Source organism: Colius striatus, chromosome Z (genome assembly GCF_028858725.1).
Source record: "Colius striatus isolate bColStr4 chromosome Z, bColStr4.1.hap1, whole genome shotgun sequence".
NCBI lineage: Eukaryota > Metazoa > Chordata > Aves > Coliiformes > Coliidae > Colius > Colius striatus.
The window spans coordinates 733,599-753,320 of NC_084790.1; the positions used below are offsets into that span (position 1 = coordinate 733,599).

Consider the following 19,722-nt stretch of genomic DNA (forward strand, 5'->3'; position numbering starts at 1 on the left):
AGGTCACAGCTCCCCCATCCTTTAATGCTGTGGCTCAAAACCCCATCCTTCCCAGCACTCCATGTCTCAGCAACAGCACTGTGAGCTGCGGCCCAGCATTCAGCTCCCCAGCCCGGTGCTGAGCCAGGAGCTGCAGCCCCTGGGCCCTTCTGGGGCTGCTGAGCACAAAGAGACAAGAGGTTTGAAAAAAAACTTCTTTTATTGGAACTCATCTGAACATCAGATATACTGGTGTTGGTCAGCAAGAACCGTTTGTACATTTGATATTGATGGTGCCAAAGAACCCAAAGAGCGAGCGACGGGGTGAGATGGGAACTGTCAACTGAAAGCGAAACGGCAGCGAGGTGACAACGGCAACAGAGCAGAAAGGGCAGCCAGGCTGAGCCCGGGCTGCAGGCAGAACAGAAGGCTTCCTGACAAACAGAACCCTTGTACAAAATAGACATCTTGTAACAAAGAAAAGGTGGCGAGGGAAGGAGAGACAGGAGGGAAAGGGGAAGGAAGGACTGGCAGGAGAGGGGGGCAGGAGCTTACACTGCCCACACGGCATCACAACCTTGGCGGTGCCACGGCTGGGATGGGCACCAGCCCCCAGCCAGGGCTGCGTGGGGTGGCTCCAGTGGGGCTGAGCTGGCTCCAGAGGGGCTGAGCTGGCTCCAGTGGGGCTGAGCTGGCTCCTGAGGGGCTGAGCTGGCTCCAGTGGGGCTGAGCTGGCTCCAGAGGGGCTGAGCTGGCTCCAGTGGGGCTGAGCTGGCTCCAGAGGGGCTGAGCTGGCTCCAGTGGGGCTGAGCTGGCTCCAGAGGGGCTGAGCTGGCTCCAGTGGGGCTGAGCTGGCTCCCAGCGATGGAGGGTAAAGAAAAAGCAGCAGCAGTGATGCAGCAGAGGGCAAGAGTGACAGTCTGACAGGCAGCCGGGGCAGGGTGGGCTCAGGGCTGGGCTGCCCGCTTGCCTGCTCTTCCTACTAATGCAGGTGGTGGGGAGGGACAAAAAACATCTCCAATCTAGTCTAGTTTTGGAAAGAAGAGCATGCACTGCAGCCCCCCCGAGAGCTGCACCGTCCCCTCGGCCCAGCGGCTGCGGGAGGCACAGGCACCGCTGCAGCACGCGGCTGCTCCTGGGGAGCCCGGGCCTGGGGGCTGGAAAACAAAGCAGGGCTCTGTGCATTTGGGGGGAGGGTTGTGGGTCAGTACAAATGGAATCAACTTGGCTGCTGAGACATCGTTAAGTCTCGGGTTCCAGAGCAGAGGGAGAAACAGGCCTGGTTTTGAGCACCTACTGGTAACAAAACCATCCCTGCTGAAGTCTCTGCCGTCCCTCAGGAAGTGGAAAGCACATGGTTAGGTAGTGTGAGCCTTTTTCCTTTTATTTAGAATACCCTCTTTGTTTAAACAACATCCCCCCCACCCCCCACCCCGCTCCCTGGGTACAAAGTTGGGCCAGTGGAGGTTGCAGGGCCTGGAACACGCAGCGATGGAGACAGGATGCGGTTAAAAACTTTCCGAGCGAAAAGTAGAACAAAGAGAAGGGGGAAAAATAAAAGAGAGGGGGGAAAAAAAAGTCTCCTAACAATTTCCCAAAGGTTTCACTCTCCTGTCACACACACTCTCCAAATGACAGCTAGCAAATTCACCTCTGCAAAGAGAAAACAGAGGCACGTCAGCACGGGGCACAGCAGAGCGGGGGGCACGGCGTGGGCTGGCAGCAGCCCCCACTCACCTATGTCAACTTCTTGGCTTTGTTGTAGAGAGAATCCACTACTTTGCTCATGTTCTGGATGGTCTCGAGGGCGGCTTCGTAGGTTTTGTCTACGGGGGGCTCGTCGAAGATGATGAGGACGCCCTCGCCCTGGTCGAGGATTCCTGCGGGCACAGCGCGGCCGTCACGGGGCTGCCCCCGGCCCCGCTGGCCTGGCGAGGGGCTCCTGCCTGGGACTGGGCTGCCTGCTTCTGTTGGCTCTGTGGGAGCAGTGGCTTACCCAGAAAAACAGGCCCTGTCCTGGGGAGGGGCCCGAGGAGCCCCCCTGGCGATGCTCATCCTGCCCCGTGGGCAGCACGGCGCTGCAGGGAGGTCAAAACCAGGCCAGCTGACAATTCAGGTCTTCCCAGGTGCCTGAGGGGCAGCACAGCTGGGCTCTGTCCTTCTGCAGCTACTGTCTAACCAACAAGCTGCTGTGAGCCATCGCTTTGCTCAGCTAGAGCAGGGGGGCTTTGTAAAGGATGGCTCCAGGGAGCCTCTCCCCAGGGTCCTCAGACAGCCCAGCCCCAGGGGTGACGCAGCCTGGGACGAAGGACAGACACAGACACTCACCGTGGAACTTCTTGTCCAAGATCATCTGGGACAGTTTTCTTTCTACCTCAGCCTGGAAGTGAAGCAGAAAAACTCAGTCTCCCTGAACCCCACAGAGCTGTGAATGGCCCCACTCAGGCCTGGTGGGACGTAAGCAGTGCTTAGCAGCAGCTGGGTTGTCCCGGGACAGATCTCTCCTCACACACTGCCTGAGCTGACACGGGAAATTAAGGCAGAGCTTTAATGCCAGGAGCACCAGGCCTCACCCTCTCCCTCCCCAGAGGACAGGGGACCTGCCACTTCCCACAGACGTGCCCTAGTGTAAAGGGAGCCAGTCCATGCCTCCTGGGAGCCCAAGTGAAGCTCCCAAGGTGGGATGTGCCCACAGATCTCACAGCCTGCAGCTACAGCTGCTTGACCTCAACCCCTTCCCCTGTAACACACCCCACTGATTCCTGGGGATGCTCTTACCTTTGAGAGCTTGATGAGGCTGGATATGTGTTCGATCTACAAGAGAGAGGAAGGAGCTCAGCCCAGCTTCAGCTGCACTGCTGACACACAAGGCAGAGGCTGGGGCTCTGCCACCCAACAGCTCAAGGGCCTAAAACCCTCCATGGGCTTTGTCACTTTGCAGCTTCAGATTTCACACCCAACTCTACCAGAGATGGACTAGACACCCAAAGCTATTACACTCTGAACATGACATCTCTCTCCTCTGAGATCACTGCAGCTGTACCCTCCCCTGGCAGAGCCCCAAAGCCAGGGGCTGTGCCTTCAGCACACCCGACCTGCCGCTGTGCAGGGCAACGGGTGGGCAGGGCAACGAGTCTGGAACAGGGGGTTCCAAAGCCCCCCTCAGCCTCCTCCTCATGTGTCAGCTGAACATGATGAGCCTGAGCTCTGGAAGTGCTGAGTTAAGGAGGATTCTGTGTGGGAACACGTCTCTCCTCTCCAGCAGCAGGGCCCAGCAGGGTCAGCTCGCTGGCAGCACTCACCTGTACTCTGGAGAAGGGCTCGATGACTCTGATCAGGTTCTGTTCCAATAAGTTATCATAGAGCTTCGCCAAGTGAGTGTTTATGATGGGGTCGTCCCTGAGCTCCACCTTATAGTCTGTCAGAGCCTGCAGATGACAGAAGGGGAACAAAGAATTTGGGTAGCAACAGACCTCCTGTCCTCAAAGGCCCCTGAGGATGAACGAACCTTCCCTCCCTGCCCAAAGCACTGGGGGCTAATCCAACCCCATCCCTCAGCTAAAGGCCAGGTCAGGGAGCCCTGCAGCCCGGGCAGCAACATCTTCCACCTCACACTGCTGGGGCTCTGCAAGACACAGCCTTGAGGCTCATACTCAGGAGACAGCAGGGCAGGATTGGTGCCTGACATGGGAATGCTCTCTGCTTCCTCTGTTCTTGCTGAAGCCAGGAAAAACATTTAGGAAGCCAGATGTGCCACTGAACAGCACCAAGAGCACAGAGAACTGCTCTGGAGCTCCCTCTCAAAAACCCACAACGAGGGGACAAAACTAAGCTTCAAGCCAGCCAGTGCGCCCCAGGCTGGTTGCTGAGGGCTGTTTGCTCAGTGCACTGCTGCTTTAGATGGATTTCTGTGTTTCTTTAATGGATTGCTGCTGGGGGCTGCAGCAGCTCCTACCAGCTTCCCAAGCACAGCACTTTGTGCAGCCAGGCCCTGGGATCCATCCCCTGACTCACCTTCTCAAAATCAGCCAGCGACCGGTTCTTGCTGGCCTGTGCCACACACTTCAGGGCTTCTGTCTGCAGGGGAAGCAAAGGAGAGGCAGTTACTCTCCTGGATTCTGCCTTGGTTGCTGTTATGCCAGCTGTGGGTACAGCAAAACGTGCTTCAGCAGCAGAGCAGGAATGTTGCTCCTGCCACAAAGCCGCGCCAGTGCTGCTCTGCGCCCGCAGCTGCCCGCGGGGAGAAGCTGCACGACAGCTGCAGCACACAGGAGGAAACCAGCTTCATGGAAACAAGGCCCACGAGAGTGCCAGCTGCAGCTCCTCTCAGGTTGCAGGCTGGGAGCAAGCTGGACACAATCTGAAGGGAAGGGCAGGTTTGGCAGCCCCTGGAGCTGGGTGTTACCCCTTTGGCACGGCACGTTGCCTCTGCTCAGCAGCAGGGCAGTGCTACGAGTATCCTGCCACAGCAGCAAATGTTCCCCGTCTACCCCACAGCTGTCAAAACAAAGCAGAAGACCCAGACACAACAAAACCTCTGTATTTATATTCAATAGGGCAGTAACTCTGAAGAAACACTTAGAAGTTTCCAAGTGGCAGGAGGCACAAGTGCCCCAGAGCAGCAGCTCAGTGGCTACGGTGCACAGGGCCCTGGCTTCCACCCCTCCCCCCAGCTGGCCCCAAGGCTGCCTGCTCTCCCCCTGCTCCCAGCTGCAGCAGGCGCCACAATCTCCCCTGTCCCAGGGGACAGGGAGCAGCTGAGAGTCCCTCCAGGTTCTGAAGAGGAGCCTCTGACCCAGCTGCCCCTCGGGGGAAGGGGATGAAGCAGGACCAGGGCTGCCAGGGATAATAAGGGGACATCCCCACTTCAGGCTGTCTCCTACACACCTCCTCGACTACATCTCTCCCCCAAGTCCTCTGTGAGGTGAGGGAGCATTAGCTCCTGACTCAAAGCAAAGAGCTGGCTGCCCAGAGCCAGAAGGCTTTGGTGTGGAAGCCCAGCTCAGACCCTGCACATTTGGCTTTTGGTCCTGTACTTCACATAAGCATCCCTGGATTTCATCTGGGGGTGGCACTGGCAGACTGGCAACTGAACAAGGTAGAAGAAACAGTTGATTTAACAACTCCCCAGCTGCTTGGCTTCCACCTTACGGGCATCTAGGTCTCAAGCTGCTCAGTGACTCTGCTGTGAAGGGATTCTCAAGACTTGCTACAACAGGAGTGAAAACAAGAACTTGGATTGAAAGGCACCAGCTCCACGGCTGCAGAGCAGTTGGGGCTGAGACACAAGCACCTGGTGGCATTCAGGAGTTCAGGGAGAAAGCAGAGAGGACAGACACAGCGACAAGGAAGCCGGATTCTCAGGCTGGGAGAAGGACTTTGTGCTCCCTTTGAAGGCAACTGACTTATAGCAATTGGATCAGCTCTGGGTGTCCTTCAGGACACTCAGAGGTGAAGGGTATTTTGGTATGGAAAGACCAAAGTACCTGACCAAAAGAACACCACAACACTCTGAGAGAGAAGAGGAAGGTGGAAGGGATGAAGCTCCTGTACCTGTCTTCCCGCGTACCGCAGAGCGAGCTTCCCACTCACTAATGCCTGCACGTCTTCTGGGCTAGAGAGGGGACAGAAGAGAGCATTGATTCAACACCAGGGTCAGCTGCAACCTCAGCACGCCCCAAAAAGCCCCAAGTGACAGCAAGTCCCTGCAATTGCCAGAGCATGGGACCGGCAGCACTGACCAGGTCACACACACACACGCAGCAAGCTTGGCTGCTTCACTCCATTCACACTCACGAAGGAAAAGCCTTTCCCAGCTCAGAGTGGGAAGCCTCCCTTGCAGGACCACCTGCCACGTACATGTTGAGCATGATCTTGCAGAGCAGCATGTATTTGAGTGCAGTGATGGCTTTGGGGTTGTCAATCGAGTCGTAGCCCTCAAACGCCTCGTAAAAGTACGAGTAGGCTGTTTTCCAGTCCTTCTCCTCTGCTGCGTGGATGATACCTGGGGAGGGGAACAGGCAGGCATCAGAGCTCCTCCTGCCTGCCACAGCAAGGGGACAGAACTAGTCTGCTGCACAGTGGGCTCCCTGCAGGGCTTTACCTGACTGCATGTCCAGCGCTGCCTGCAGCTTCGGGGGGCAGTAGATGGCGTTGGCCGTGGTCCGTGCAGAGGTTAAGGCTGCTCTTGCTTTTGGCAGGTTGCTCAGGGCATGGTAAGTTTTACTCTCTAAGAGCTGCACCTCCACCAGCAGTGCCTTGTCATCCATCTTTTTCAATTCCCTCAGGAGCTGGGAGCCTGGGCAGTGGGGAAGGAGAAGAACCTTTGCAACAGCCACACAAACTAACTCCTTCCACACAGCGCCCTGCTCCCCCCACAGCAGCACTGGCTTTGAGGGAGGGGGGCTGGCTCCACACAACTGTTACTTCCAGGAAGAAACAAAGGAGAGGAAACAATAGTGGGTCAGTGTCAGTCCACAGCTGGAGAGGAATGAGCTAGTTTTGTGTTTGAGGGGGAAGAGGGCAGTGAGGACACTTGGGTGCGTGGGCACCGTGTCTCTGCCACCTCCTCCCGGGCAGCAGATGCTCAGCAGGTCAGGGATGGGCTGTGCAGGTCATTTGGGGCCCCTTCCCCAGATGACAGCATCACCTAGCACCCACACTCACAGCTCTGAGCTGAACACTGCCCATTCCTGCACCATTCCCCTACAGTGAGACGTGAGGATTTGCAGGCAATCCCTAAGGATACGGCGTGGGGAAGGAGTGTTTGAAGCACAAGAGATCAAATTTAGGAGGTAAGAATGGACAGCCTGGATAAACCATCACATTAAACCTGGGGAGGACACAAAGAGCCAGCCTCAGACCAAGCTCTTCCCCTTCTTTCCCCCCAGTACCAACTGAAGAGCGAACTTGGGGACGCAGATCCTCATCCTCCTCTGCTGGGAACCACAGCTCAAACTGCACAAAGAGGTGGAAGAGAATGGACTCTCCCCAGAGGCTCTGCCTGCACCTACTCCTCATGGCCACAGCCAAAACCATGGCCTGGCCAGCAACAGAAACACCACTGCACACCACTGCCATCTCCACAGAGCGGTCAGAGGCTGACCTACGTGTAGAGGCTTCCTCAGCTCCCTGAGCTGTTCCACCAGCATTAATTCCCTTCATTAAGCACAGCTTGGAGTGTGCACCCCGACTGGTTTGAACCTGAGTTCATTACAGATCCATGTGCAAACTCATTCTCACTTGACACTGAATCCCATGTATCACAGCACTTCACCTCCTGCTCTGCTCACACATTCTGCTCAGGTCCAAGTCACCCAGGTGACTCTGGATGTGACACACGCTCCTGCCACCACACTGGAGGAGAAGTGCCAGCCCCTGGTGAGGCCCCAAGGAGCTGGCAGAGAGGTCTGCTCAAACCCCCTGCAGGCAGCTGAAACCTCTTACAGGACCACAGTCATTTGCAAAATGAGCTTGGGGAAGGCACCAAAGGGAGCTGGGCCGTGTAAGATGACCTGCTTTAGTGCCTGCTTTGCAGCAGAGCTCCCACAGTTAATTACCACCTCTCAGGTGCTGCACAGCAAATTCTTCAGGCCTTTATGCTACTTCACAAGAGGTTTTCTAATTACATGAGGGGAGACATGAACACACTCCCTGGCAGGAGGCTGCAGGGAGCTGGGGGTCAGGCTCTGCTCCCAAGTGACAGGACAAGAGGAAACAGCCTCAGGCTGCCCCAGGGGAGGTTGAGATTGGAGCTGAGGCAGAACTGTTTCCCTGAGAGGGGTGTCAGCCCTGTGCCAGGCTGCCCAGGGAGCTGGGGGAGTGCCCAGCCCTGGAGGGATCCCAGAGCCACAGAGCTGAGGTGCTGAGGGCTGTGGGTCAGTGCTGGGCTGGGACTGCAGCAGCTTCAAGGGCTTTTCCACCCAAAAACCATTCCATGACCCTCACAGGTTTGCTGTTGGCTGCCACTGCTACTGCTTTTCATGAAGCCATAGCTGAGCACACTGCAGGGAGCTGCTTCTCCTTTCAGCCTCTCTGACCACTGCAGCACACTGCCCCAGCAGCAGCCAAACCTCACAGCCTTCAGCTGGCTCCAGCTCCTGTTTGCTCCCCAGATCATTTGCCATAAGCAGTGAGCACAAAGATCTCGAAAAGCTTTTCCCACGAAGCAAAGGACGGCAGAACTGGTGCAGCCCCGACAGAGGAACGCCCGAGCCCCACAGCAGCAGGGCTCACACGCGTTTCGCAGCAAAGAACCGCCAGCCCCACCTAGCGGGAGCCTTACCCAGCTGCAGCGCCTCCTGGTACCTCTTGGTATCAAAGTACAGGGAGACCAGCCTCGCCTGGAGAACACAAAAGGAACTGCTGTGAGGAAAGCCAGAGAAAGACAGGACGAGTTTCTTTCTGTAAAACGAAGCTTTACATCCTTCTCTGTACACGATTCACGACGTTCGCTCTTACTAATGGCACCTTATGGCCCAGTTCTGCAAGACCTGGTGCTGGGAGAGCTGCCCAGTCTAAGGACAGCAGGTAAAACCCTGCCTGTTCAAGAAGTCACAGGCTCCAGTGTCATCACAAAGATGTGGAGAGCACAGGTCCTGCTTGCCCAGGAGCTCCCCCCGCGTCGCGTGGGCTCCGCAGCGTAACGTACCTCCAGAGCCTGGCGTAGGAAAGTCCTCTTCTCTGATTTGGCCCATTCAATACACTCTAAACACAGGCCAACCTTAAAGGGAGCAGAAAGAAAGGTGTAAAGCCTTCTGCTGCCCCTCTTTCAAACAGCAGCATGGTTCAACCGCTCCCCACGGCGCCAACACACGCACCACAGCCTGAGGGTCCGCCAGGGGACCGGTCGCTCCAGGCAAAGGCAGCACTGCTGCACGAGGGGTGTGCCTGCAGGGGAGCCTTCAGCACTGGTGCCTGCCCCAGCTGCCCCTGAAGGACATCTCTGACATCACCAGGGCGAAGCACAGCTCAGCAGCACCGGCTGCAGCTCTCGTGCAAGGCTCAGTGACTTCAACAAGGACCCTGCTAAGTACACAGGATCCTGTCCAGCCTCAGGCTGCACCGTGCCCACACCAAACTCAGGAGACACAACAGCCCAGTGGTGTCTCTTCAGCTCAGATCCCGTTGGCTAGATCAACCTCCTGCACTTTGTAATGACATTCCTGGTGTTGCAGTAAGTCCAGAAGGCAAACTAAGGTTTAGTTTGAGCTTTAGCTGACACAAGACAACCTTCCTCGGCTCCTCTGGCTCCCTCTGTGCTCTGACCACTGGGGATAAAGCTCCCCAGTGCAATGTGAAAATGAAGACTGGGCTTCCAGAGTTTCACCAGTCAAACCTAAGTGCTGAGACTCTAAAGGCATCTCCTAAGCAGGTGAGCTTTTGTTTGAACTGGAAACACCTGGGTACACCAGACCTTGAGGCAAGGGACGGCCTAAAGACTTTGTGAGGTCCCTTCCAGAGTGTTTTGCCCCATTTCATTCAGCAGACAGAGCAGTGTATTTTTCAATTGCTCTAGAGAGAGAGGAAAACAAAGTGCACATGGTTTAGGGTCTAAGATGTCAGACCACAGTGTCCCTTGGCAGCATAAAGCAACAGAGGTGTTGGGCTCCACGGCTTTCAACCCAGTCAGGGGCCAGGAGCTGCTTGGTGTGTGTCACCCCGTGTCTCACCAATTGCCTCACAGCAGAGGGAAGGAAGCCAGTGGCTTCTCATGTATTTCAGGTGCTGAGACTCCCCTGATGAACAGAGCAGTTGTGTTCCACTCCAGCCTGAAGGGTGTCGATGCCAGCGACACACGGGAAGTCAGGGTGAGGAGCAAGGCTGGGCAATGCCTGTTCCCAGCTCTTTCTGGAGCAGCTCTGTACCTGCACAGAGGGCTCAGAGCTCCCCAGCACCACTTATTAAACAGGGACATTTGATGAAAAGCTGTTATGCAGTTGCAGTGATAGCTGGAGCACTGGGAGCTGGAGAAGTGTCTTGTTGCTTTCCTGGAGCCCTGGGAGTCTGCTTAAGATACGTTACAGGCAGGAAGGAAACCTCCCTCTGAGCATCCCAGAGGCTGGCAGTGCTCAGGATGACTGCATCAGCAGCCTCACAGCTGAGGCCTCCCAGGTCCTCAAGGCTTTGGGTTTGGCTTCTGAACACACTTTCAAGTGACCATTTGGGCTCGCTGGGCCACGGTTCCATCACTGTAACTCCAAGCTCTTCCCCTGCCATGAGATGCCACCTTTTGGGGCTGCACCCAAAGAGCAGCATTTACATCAAGTTACCTTCAGAAAAGGTCTGAAGCTGCTCATTTTCTGCAGGTGCTTTTTAGGGTTCCCTCCTCACCTGCACATCCCACCCCACCGTTAAAGCCCCAGTCCCCAGTTCCAGTGACATCCCAGCCACGGCAACTGAGAAGCAAACGAACAACATTCCTTGGTTTGCTGAAGTGAGGGCTGCTGCTCTGTGCTCATGTGGCTGAGGAGAATGCCATCAGCCTCTCACACTGCAGAACCTCTCCTCAACTGTCATTTTGGTGCTGTGTGTAGTGTCATGTGGGCTTTGGCCTCGACCTGTTGCTCAAGCCCTTCTCTGCCTCCCTCCCCTCCCCATCCAACTGCTGTGCTGTGCCAGTCCAACCTGCAGTACTGCAGCTCAGAGCTGCCTGCCAGGGGCTCCTCAGCATGTCCCTCCTGTCCTTCTCCCAGTTCCTCCCTCAGAAGCCCTCTGTGGAATACGACACTCCCCACGTGATGCACCTTCATGTCTCCAGGTGAAAGCTGCTGAGGAGCACTCACAACCTAACTGCAGCTCACTCCTCCAGATCCCCTGCCCTCACCTTCCCCTGCAACTGGCCTGGCACCCCTCCTCCCTGCCACCCCACAGCCTGCTGCTAATGCTGTGTGTCTGACACCACCAGCCAGGCAGGGAGCTGCTCCTGCCCTCAGCAGCACGGGGCTCGCAGAGAGATCCCATCAGATCGTGTCTTGTTCAGAGAGCGGATCCAAACGCATCGAATGAACATCTCCTGACACGAGGAAGTCTTCAGTGTGAGAGGTCAGGTAATGGGTTTGGAGGGCCAGACCACTGCTGAAATGTCAAGCTCACCTCCTGTCCTGTTGCTGCCTCCATGTCGAGGAAGAGGTCGAGCAGGAAGCGAACCAGGCGGGCGGCCTTGGCTTTGCTGATGGAGTTCAGGAAGGGACGGATGTACTTCAGGAGCCCTCCCAGCTCTGCAGGCACAGAAGAACCCTCCAGATCATGAAATCCAACCACACAAGCAAGAGTCAGAGCCCAACACAGCAGTATTTATTGCACCAAGCATTTTATAAGCAGTCTCTCGGTGTCTGCAGCCTCAGCCCCTCGCTCCCTGCTCCTCCCATTATAACCCCATCTGCACCAACGCTTGCCTCAGGCACATCAGCATCTGCTAAATGCTTGGAGATTGGCACTGGGGTTCATGGTTTAAATGTTTTTATTAACTCACAGTTTGATGTTTGAATCTGCCATCCCTAGACAGAGTCAGATCCAGCCCCTGCTGCACTTGACACTTAACTACCCTCGCTCCCTAATCAGATCTCACCTTACTTAACTGCACTTCTGCCTCAGGTTAGAAATCATGTGGCAAGCAGGGTGCTGGGGAGGGGCTGAGGGAATGGGGGTGTTGAGCCTGGAGGAGGCTGAGGGCAGACAGAAGCACTCTCTGACACTCCCTGACAGGAGGCTGCAGGGAGCTGGGGGTCAGGCTCTGCTCCCCAGTCATGAAGAACAAGAGGAAACAGCCTCAAGTTGCCCCAGGGGAGGTTGAGGTTGGAGCTGAGGCAGTGCCCAGCCCTGGAGGGATCCCAGAGCCGTGGGGCTGAGGTGCTGAGGGCTGTGGGTCAGTGCTGGGCTGGGCAGGGTGAGGGCAGGGCTGGGACTTGCTCTTAAAGGTCTTTTCCAACCAGAATGGTTCTCTGATTCTACTCATCCACTGACTGGTTTACAGGCTCAAGTTCACAAAGGAAGAGCCTTCCTACATGAAGCAGCAGACCAAGGGTGTCAGTCCTGCAGAGCAAAGGAAGCAGCAGCCAGCATCACGGCACTGGCAGGACTCAGCAGGGGCAGGAGTGGATGAGGGTGGAACCACACAGCACAAGCTGCAGCCTTCTCCTGTGAGCAGCCTGGCAGGACAGGCTGCAGCCACATCTGACAGGCAGGGAACATGCCCCTTCCAGCAGAGCAGCACTGTGCCAGGACAGGCTTCAGCACCAGCTCCTGACTGACACCACAGCTCATTTGCCCCAGGATTTGCAGCCTCAGCCAAACAGCAGCTGCATCTCCCACTGCCATCTTTCCAAGGTCTGGCAGCTACAGGAAACCAAACCAAACCCTGCAATGAGCATTCTGGAACACTCTGCACTCAAATGGTATCAGGATCAAAACTAAACTAAGAGACTCCCCTAACTGAACTTCAGAGGAGCAGCAGAGCTGCAGCTTGGGAGGACTCCAAGAAACAAGAGCTGAAAACAGAGTTTCTCCCAGACTTCCTGTAGCAGCAATGCAAAGGAGTTGTTGCAAGAACATCGGAATGACACCTGCACTTTATTCCTTGTCTTTGCCACTTTTTCCACCTCTCTGTTTCCCAAGTTTGCCAGCACAGCTCCTTCCTCACACTGCTGAGGAGCAGATCCCTGTAGGTTCAGTCCAGTTGCCCAGGGCATATGCTGACATCTTCTGCATCAGGAGGTTTAGAACAAACTAAACTTCTCTCAAGCATACCTTGGATCCTTAGAGGAGCCTCATTTTCCAAACAGCAGGGCAACAAATGGTGCCTCTTCCTACACTGAGTCCCTCAGACTTTGTCCAGGGAACGAAGCCAGATGCCACAGCTGCCAAGGCCAAGGTCCCATAACAGTTCTACCTTTTCCCTGAGAATAGATAGGCAGGGCCTTCCAGAATGGAGCTCTGTTAACATCCAAGATCAAGCCCTGCTGACTGACAGCTTCAACCCTCCACAAGGAGCTGCTGCCCCATGGCAGAGGCCAACCTCACTGTCAGTCAGGGGTTCTGAGCCCCTCGAGCTGCAGCACTGCTCAGGGTCACCAATCCCAATCCTTTCAGTCAAACTCTTTGGCTTTGCCTGCAGGCCACAAACTACAGCAACAGCAGCAGAAAGCTGCTTCCAGCACACCACTCCTGTGCAGGGCTCCTCTGGAGCAGCCCTCTGCTGTGAGCTGAGCAAGGTGGGCTCCACATCACCTCCCTGTGCTCACAAGACTGAAGCTGGAGGGGGCCAGAAGCTGGTTCCCTGCTGCAGCCAACGTGAGCTCTTCAGAACACTGCACTGAGGGTGGGGAACAAGCCTGCACCTCATGAGGTCACAGCTCTGTGTCCTTAGCTCTGAAACTAAGAATTTCTCAGCCTTCCAGGCTGTTTCATCAAGCAGAGGGACTCTGAGATCCACCAACCCTCAACTCCCACACAGCACCGCTCTGCCCACTGCACAGGGCTGCGTCTCTGCACACACGTCCTTAGGGCACACACACACCCCCCCACCCTGGAAAGGAACTCCAGGATCAAAACAAGGCAACAAAACATCACATGGAATACAGCTGCAGCACTTCTCTTGCCACTGACTTGCTCAACAGCTGCCTGGATTCAGATCCCAAGCCAGCAGCTAGCACGGACCACAGCCCTTTGCCAGCTGCACCTTCAGCCAGGCGAGCTCCAAGCTCCTGCCCAAACTTCTCTCTCCTACCAATGGCACTGTCAACTATTCTTAGGACTTTTACCTGGTTTTGAAGTACCTGGTACAGGGGTGTGACTGACAGCTCTGGGAAAGTGCTGAGCAGCTGCTCTGGAGAATGAATCTGCAGCTCATGCTCAGAGCCAGAGCTTCCACGAGCAGTGTGCCCTGCACCTGAACTGCTGCTGCTCCCAGCCTGGGGGTGCAGCCTGAGACACCACAGTGTCCTAAAAGCACATCACCTACCTCTACAGTCCTTCACCTCCAGCAGGCAGATCAGGAGGGACATTTGTGTTGTTGGTATTGTTTTAAACAGAGGTTTGGCCTCTAAACCCACAGGGGCTGTTTTACCCCCTCAGCTGGTGGTTGTAACTTTCAAGTCCCACCAAAACACAGTTGAGTTTCCCCCTCCCAGCTCACAAACCCTTTGATCTGCAGGAACTTATCACTCTCAAGTAGCCTCAGAGACAGCACAACACCTTGAAGCTGATACTGAAAGGTGTGGGGCAAAAGCTCCAGTGAGATCCACACAGTGACAGGCCAGAAACCAGCCAGGCCCAGCAATCAGCTCCTTTGGTTGAGCAGCACCAGGCTGCCTCCCCTTGGCTAGAAGGGCTGTGCCTGTCTGTGCTAGCACCCTTGGGGGTGGCTGTGCCTGGGGAGGTGCTGCTGCCCCTGATGCTGTCACTCCTGCTCATCTCCTTCATCCCTGAAAGCCAGGAGGGAAGGCAGCAGCGTCCTCCCCACAGACCCAGCACAGCCCTGGGCTGTGGGACCCCCATCCTCATCCCTCAGCCTCAGCACACCCCTCCAGAAAGCCCAGCCTGCTGCTCTCACTCCCATCTACACACACACAGCTGCCTTCTTAACACTGCCAGGCTCCTTCCACCCAGAGTACAGCTGCTCTGTGGCTTGGTGTCCCCCTTTGCACACTGCAAATACACTTCACATTTGCTCCTTCCTAAACCTGGTCAGGATGTGTTGGTGCTGCCAGCTGCAGGCACTCAGCCTGCCCCTTAAAACCTGCTACAGCCAGCCACTCTCTGACCATGCACTGAAGCTCTTTGCACAGACACTTGTGGTTCATTGACCTGAGGTCCTTTAACATTCAGTTAGAGAAGCAGCCTTCATAATCCTGCTCTCAACTCTCCCTGCAGGAAGGGATGGAAGGGCTTCTTTCTCCCCACTGCCTATAAAAGCAGCTGCTTTTACAGGGAACAAATTCTGCCTTGTGTTGCTTGGGAACCTCTTCTGTTCCAGCTTGTACCCGCTGCCCCTTGTCCACCTGGCTCTTTCCCTTCTGCCCTGCCTCTGGGAGGATGTTTCCTGCCCACATCTGCTTTCCCACCCACTCCACAATGAGGGAGCTGGAGTCAGTGCAGGAGCAGCCCTTACCCAACAGCTCAGTTACTTGTCCCAGGCTCACCTTCTGCCTGGCCAGTCTTGGCCAGGAGCAGCCCCAGCTCCAGGATGCTCTGCTCTTTGACCTGCACAGCTTCTTCATCATTCTCCTGCACATCACGTTTCACTGCAAAAGAGAGAGCAAGTTCCCCTGAGTGTCACTGCAGGGAGGGAGGGTCAGCAGCAGGCAGCCCCTGGGAAGGCACCAACAGGCAGGAGTGAACTCAGCCTGGCCTGAGAGATCTGCAAAGCACAAGGTGTGGAAAGTTGCAATGTGGAGCTTGGTGAGTGTTTCAGCTCCACTTCCCAAAGGTCTGAGCCCAGCTGGCAAACACCACTGTGCTCCAGTCCCAAGGTCTGAAGCACTCACATCACCCAGCTGCCTGAGCTCCACTTCCAAACCACCACGTCACAACAGACCCTCAGAACCAAAATGGGTTTGGGTGTTGAGCCTGGAGGAGGCTGAGGGCAGACAGCAGCACTCTCTGACACTTCCTGACAGCAGGCTGCAGTGAGGGTCAGTCTCTTCTCTCAAGTAACAAGAGGAAATGGACTCAAGTTGCCCCAGGGGAAGGTGAGATTGGAGCTGAGGCAGAACTGTTTCCCTGAGAGGGGTGTCAGCCCCTGTGCCAGGCTGCCCAGGGAGCTGGGGCAGTGCCCAGCCCTGGAGGGACCCCAAAGCCGTGGAGCTGAGGTGCTGGGGGCTGTGGGTCAGTGCTGGGCTGGGACTGCAGCAGCTTCAAGGGCTTTGCCAACCACAATGATTCTGTGATTCAGTGTGGGGGCTTCTGGTGCTGCTTTGTGCATCAAGGTGTGATCCCACGGCCAAAAGGCAGCATAGGGACAGTGTCAGCTCCATCAGGCACATCCCTCAGAGCCCCTCAGCTGTGTGGCCACTGCCCCTTCCCACACCCAGCTCTGACAGTCTCCTCAGCACTAGGTGCCAGCCTGAGGAGCTGCCACCCACAGAAGGGCCAAATGACACCCAGCAGCACCAAACCCACATTTACACAGCAGCAGTGGCACAGAAATCAGCACCAAGCAATGCACTTCCCTGGCACCGAGGAAACATCCACCCAGGAGCACGTGTGCTGGGCAGTTCATGCAGCTCCCACACCAACAGAGCCAAAACACTGCCCAGCTGCACAGAGAGACCCCACACACTGCCCATGAGCACACACAGTCCCACAGTGCTGGGGGCTGACAGGGCCCTGCAGAGCTGCTCCAGCCCCTGCTACAGCAGCTTCCCCTGGCTCAGGGGGCACAGGAACGTGTCCAGGTGGGGTTGGGAACCTCCTGAGGAGCCTCCACACCCTCCCTGGGCAGCCTGGGTCAGGGCTCCCTCACCTCAGCACCAAAGGAGCTTCTCCTCCTGAGCCAGGGGCACTGCCTGTGTGCCTGTGTTCATCACCCTTTGTCCTGGCACTGGCCACCACACACCAAACACTGGTCTTGTCACTCCACACCCGCCCTTCAGGGACTGATCAGCATCAATGAGCTCCCTCCTCAGCCTCCTCTTCTCCAGACTGACCAGCCCCAGGGCCCACAGCCTTTCCTCAGCAGGAACATGCTCCAGTGCCCTGAGCATCTTGCTGGCCGTGTGCTGGCCTCTCTGCAGCACTTCCCTGTCCCTCTGCAGCTGGGGAGCCCACAACTGGCCCCAGGACTCCAGATGAGGCCTCAGCACATGTGGCAGAGCAGAGCAAAGGGGAGCAGAAGCTCCCTGGCCCTGCTGCTGGATCCACACTCAGCTGGATGCCCCCAGGCTGCCCCTGGCTTTGCCCAGGAGGGCAGGGTGCTGCCCATGGTTATCTGGTGCCCAGCAGCACTGCCAGCTCTCTCTGCACAGATCACACACATCACACCTGTTGTGGCCAAAGCAAAGCCATTTGGTTCTCAAGCAGAGACACAGTGCCCACAGGCTCCAGCCACTGGCCCCACAGCCCTGAGGACCCCAGTGCTCAGCAGGCACAAACACTGAGCAGCACCAGCAGCTCTCAGAGGCCCTGGAGCCTCCAAGCAAAGTGTAACACAGGCAGCAGGACACAGCCCCTGTGGCTGGCTCAGCGGGCTGACAGCAGAGCCCTGCAGCTCACCACACACCACACGAGCCACTCTTTCCAACAGCCCTTCTGCAGCCTGGCCCCGACACAGGGCTGTGCCTGTCCCAGCCCCCGGGCAGCTGCACACCCAGCACAGCCCGGCGCGGGGCCGCTGCACACCAGCGGCGTCTGGCTCGGCACAAACGGCGGCGGAACCGCGGGCCCGAGGCACGGCACAGCTCCCGCCAATGCCCGTGCGGCGCTGCGCGGGGGATTCAAACCGCGGCCCGGCCCGGTGTGTGCGGCCCGCCGAGCCCCGCCGCTGCCCGGCCCCGCAGCCCCGGCGGAACAGAGCTGCTGCCGGCACCTCGTCCCGTCCCGCCGCGGCCCCACAGCCCGGCCCCGCAACACTGAGCTGCTGCTGGCGGCGCCGTCCCGTCCCCGCGGCCCCGGCGGCACAGCCCCGCTCCCGGCAGCTCCGTCCCCTCCCCATGGCCCCGGCAGCACAGCCCTGTTACCGGCAGCTCCGTCCGGTCCCCACGGCCCCGCTACCGGCAGCCCCGTCCCGTCCCCGCAGCCCCGTTACCGGCAGCTCCGTCCCGTCCCCGCAGCCCCGCTACCGGCAGCTCCGTCCCGTCCCGCTGCCACTCCCACAGCCGGCCCAACAGCACAGCCCCGGTACCGGCAGCCCCGTCCCGTCCCCACAGCCCCGGCGGCACAGAGCCAGCACCGGCAGCTCGCCCCGTCCCGCCGCAGCCCCGCGCTCCGCCGCCGCCCGTGCCCGCGCGTGTGGAGGCAGCCGCAGGCTCGGGGGTCCCCGCGGGGCAGCGCGGCGGCGCGGGGCCGGGGCCGCGGGCACAGGCCGCGCGGTGAGTCAGCAGCCGGCGGCGGGCGGCGGGGCGCGGCGGCGGCGGCGGGGCGCGGCGCCGGGCGGGCGGCGCGGCGGGCGTGGGGCCTCACCGATGGAGTGCAGGATGCCGATGGAGGCCTCGCGGTCGGTGGAGAGCAAGGACTGCGCGCGCTGGAACTCCAGCACCGCCGCCGCCGCCATCTTGCCGCTGCCTCGCTCCCTCCCCGGCGCCACACCGGAAGCGGCGGGCGCGCGGACGCGCCTCTTCCTGCCGCGGGGCATGACGGGAGTCGCAGTCCCGGCGGGAGGCGGAGCCGCGCTGGGGGCGTGGTCTGGCGAGGGGGCGTGCCCTGAGGCGGGGCGTGGCCTGGTGGGGGCGTGGCCTGTGGCGCGGCAGCCTGTGGCGGGAGCGGGGCGCGCGCGGCGGGGGGCAGCGGCCCCGGGGACCCCCTGCGGGACCCTCAGTACCCCGGGCCCGCCCGGGACGCCCCCACGCCGGAGCACACGCACGGCATCGCTCACGTTCTCTGTGCTCAGCCTCCCCCCCACGGCCCTGGGGTCTCCCCTGCCCCTCACAGCCGTTTGTACAGCCGCTCACAAGCACGTGCCCACGGTATGTGTACCCCCCTTGCACACGGGTGCACACGCTGCACTGCCCTTACTGCAGACACTCCCCCGCACCTACACCCCGTGCACGGCCTCTCCTTGCACAGCCGCTCTGCTGCACGCTCACACGCGCTCCCTTGTGCACACACACGTGCACTGGCGTGTTCTCCTTTCACACTCACTTGCTCACCATTGCACGACTGCACACCCCCCCCATAGACACGTGGTCCTCCTTGCACACACGCTGCCCTCACACTCCTCTTCGCACACAGACTGTCCTCCCTCGAGCACAACCCCTTGCAGACCCCCTTTATGCACCCACACACCTCCTTTGCACACATGGCCCTTCCACAACCCCCTCACGCCTCCTTGCACGCCCGTTCCTCCCTTGCACACCCCTTGTGCACACACACACTCCCCCTGCAACGCCCCCATTCCTCACACCCCTTCACACGCCCCCCTCTCCCCTTTCCACGCTTCCTGCGCTCCCCCTCCCCCTTCCTCGCCCCCCTCCCGCACAGCCCCTGCACACCCCGGGGCCGGGCAGACCCGCCCGCCCCTAATCGCCTCCAGCTGCAATAACATTCCCGGCGCTCGCAGGCGCCGCCGCCCCCGGAGCCGCCCCCGGCCCCGACCCCTCCCCCGGGCCCCCCGGGCCCCCCCTCCCCCGGGCCGGGCCAGCTGCGTGGCCGTGGGGCAGCCCCACGGCGGGGCCCCCGGGGGGGTGGGGCGGGGAGGGGGGTGTCCGTGGGTTGGGGGGGGTCAGGGACCGCAGCGAACGGATTGGGATGGGATCCCATTCCCAGCCCGAGTTCTCCAGGAGGGGTTTTGGGGTGGGGATGGGGTACCATGTCCATCAGCCCACTCTTATCCATGCCCCCTCCTCCAGGAGCGATGCCGGGCTGGAGATGAGCTACCACATCTGTGTGTGCCATGTTTGCAGGGGCAAATGCTGGGGATGACACAGCCCATCACATCTCATCCTGAGGCCTCCAGGAGGAGGCTGGATGGAGAGGCAGCCCCACGCTCCTCTCCCTCACCCTTTGGCAGAGGGAAGGGTCCCACATGGCTCAGAACAGGGCGGTGGGATGGAGATGGGATCCTCCATGTGCCTTGGCAATCCCAGCTCT

General features: G+C 58.6%; 1 protein-coding gene across 3 annotated transcripts; it reads right to left on the reverse strand.

Annotated features, from left to right (window-relative positions):
* Positions 1–180: 180 nt before the first annotated feature.
* LOC133624659 (26S proteasome non-ATPase regulatory subunit 11) lies at positions 181–18,226 on the reverse strand. 3 transcript variants are annotated; one of them, XM_062017497.1, is made up of 14 exons: positions 18,097–18,226; positions 15,120–15,221; positions 11,074–11,198; positions 8,630–8,701; positions 8,264–8,321; positions 6,083–6,277; positions 5,839–5,983; positions 5,533–5,593; positions 3,994–4,056; positions 3,282–3,407; positions 2,758–2,793; positions 2,308–2,359; positions 1,717–1,859; positions 181–830 (listed from the first exon to the last, which is right to left on the reverse strand). In XM_062017497.1, the coding sequence occupies exons 1-13, from the start codon at positions 18,185–18,187 to the stop codon at positions 1,717–1,719; spliced, it is 1,269 nt and encodes a 422-aa protein (XP_061873481.1). In that variant the 5' UTR covers positions 18,188–18,226; the 3' UTR covers positions 181–830. The 3 variants fall into 3 exon arrangements, with proteins under 3 accessions (XP_061873481.1, XP_061873480.1, XP_061873482.1); XM_062017496.1 differs by having other exon boundaries at positions 181–1,632; XM_062017498.1 differs by lacking the exons at positions 181–830; positions 1,717–1,859 and adding an exon at positions 1,899–2,149.
* Positions 18,227–19,722: the final 1,496 nt, after the last annotated feature.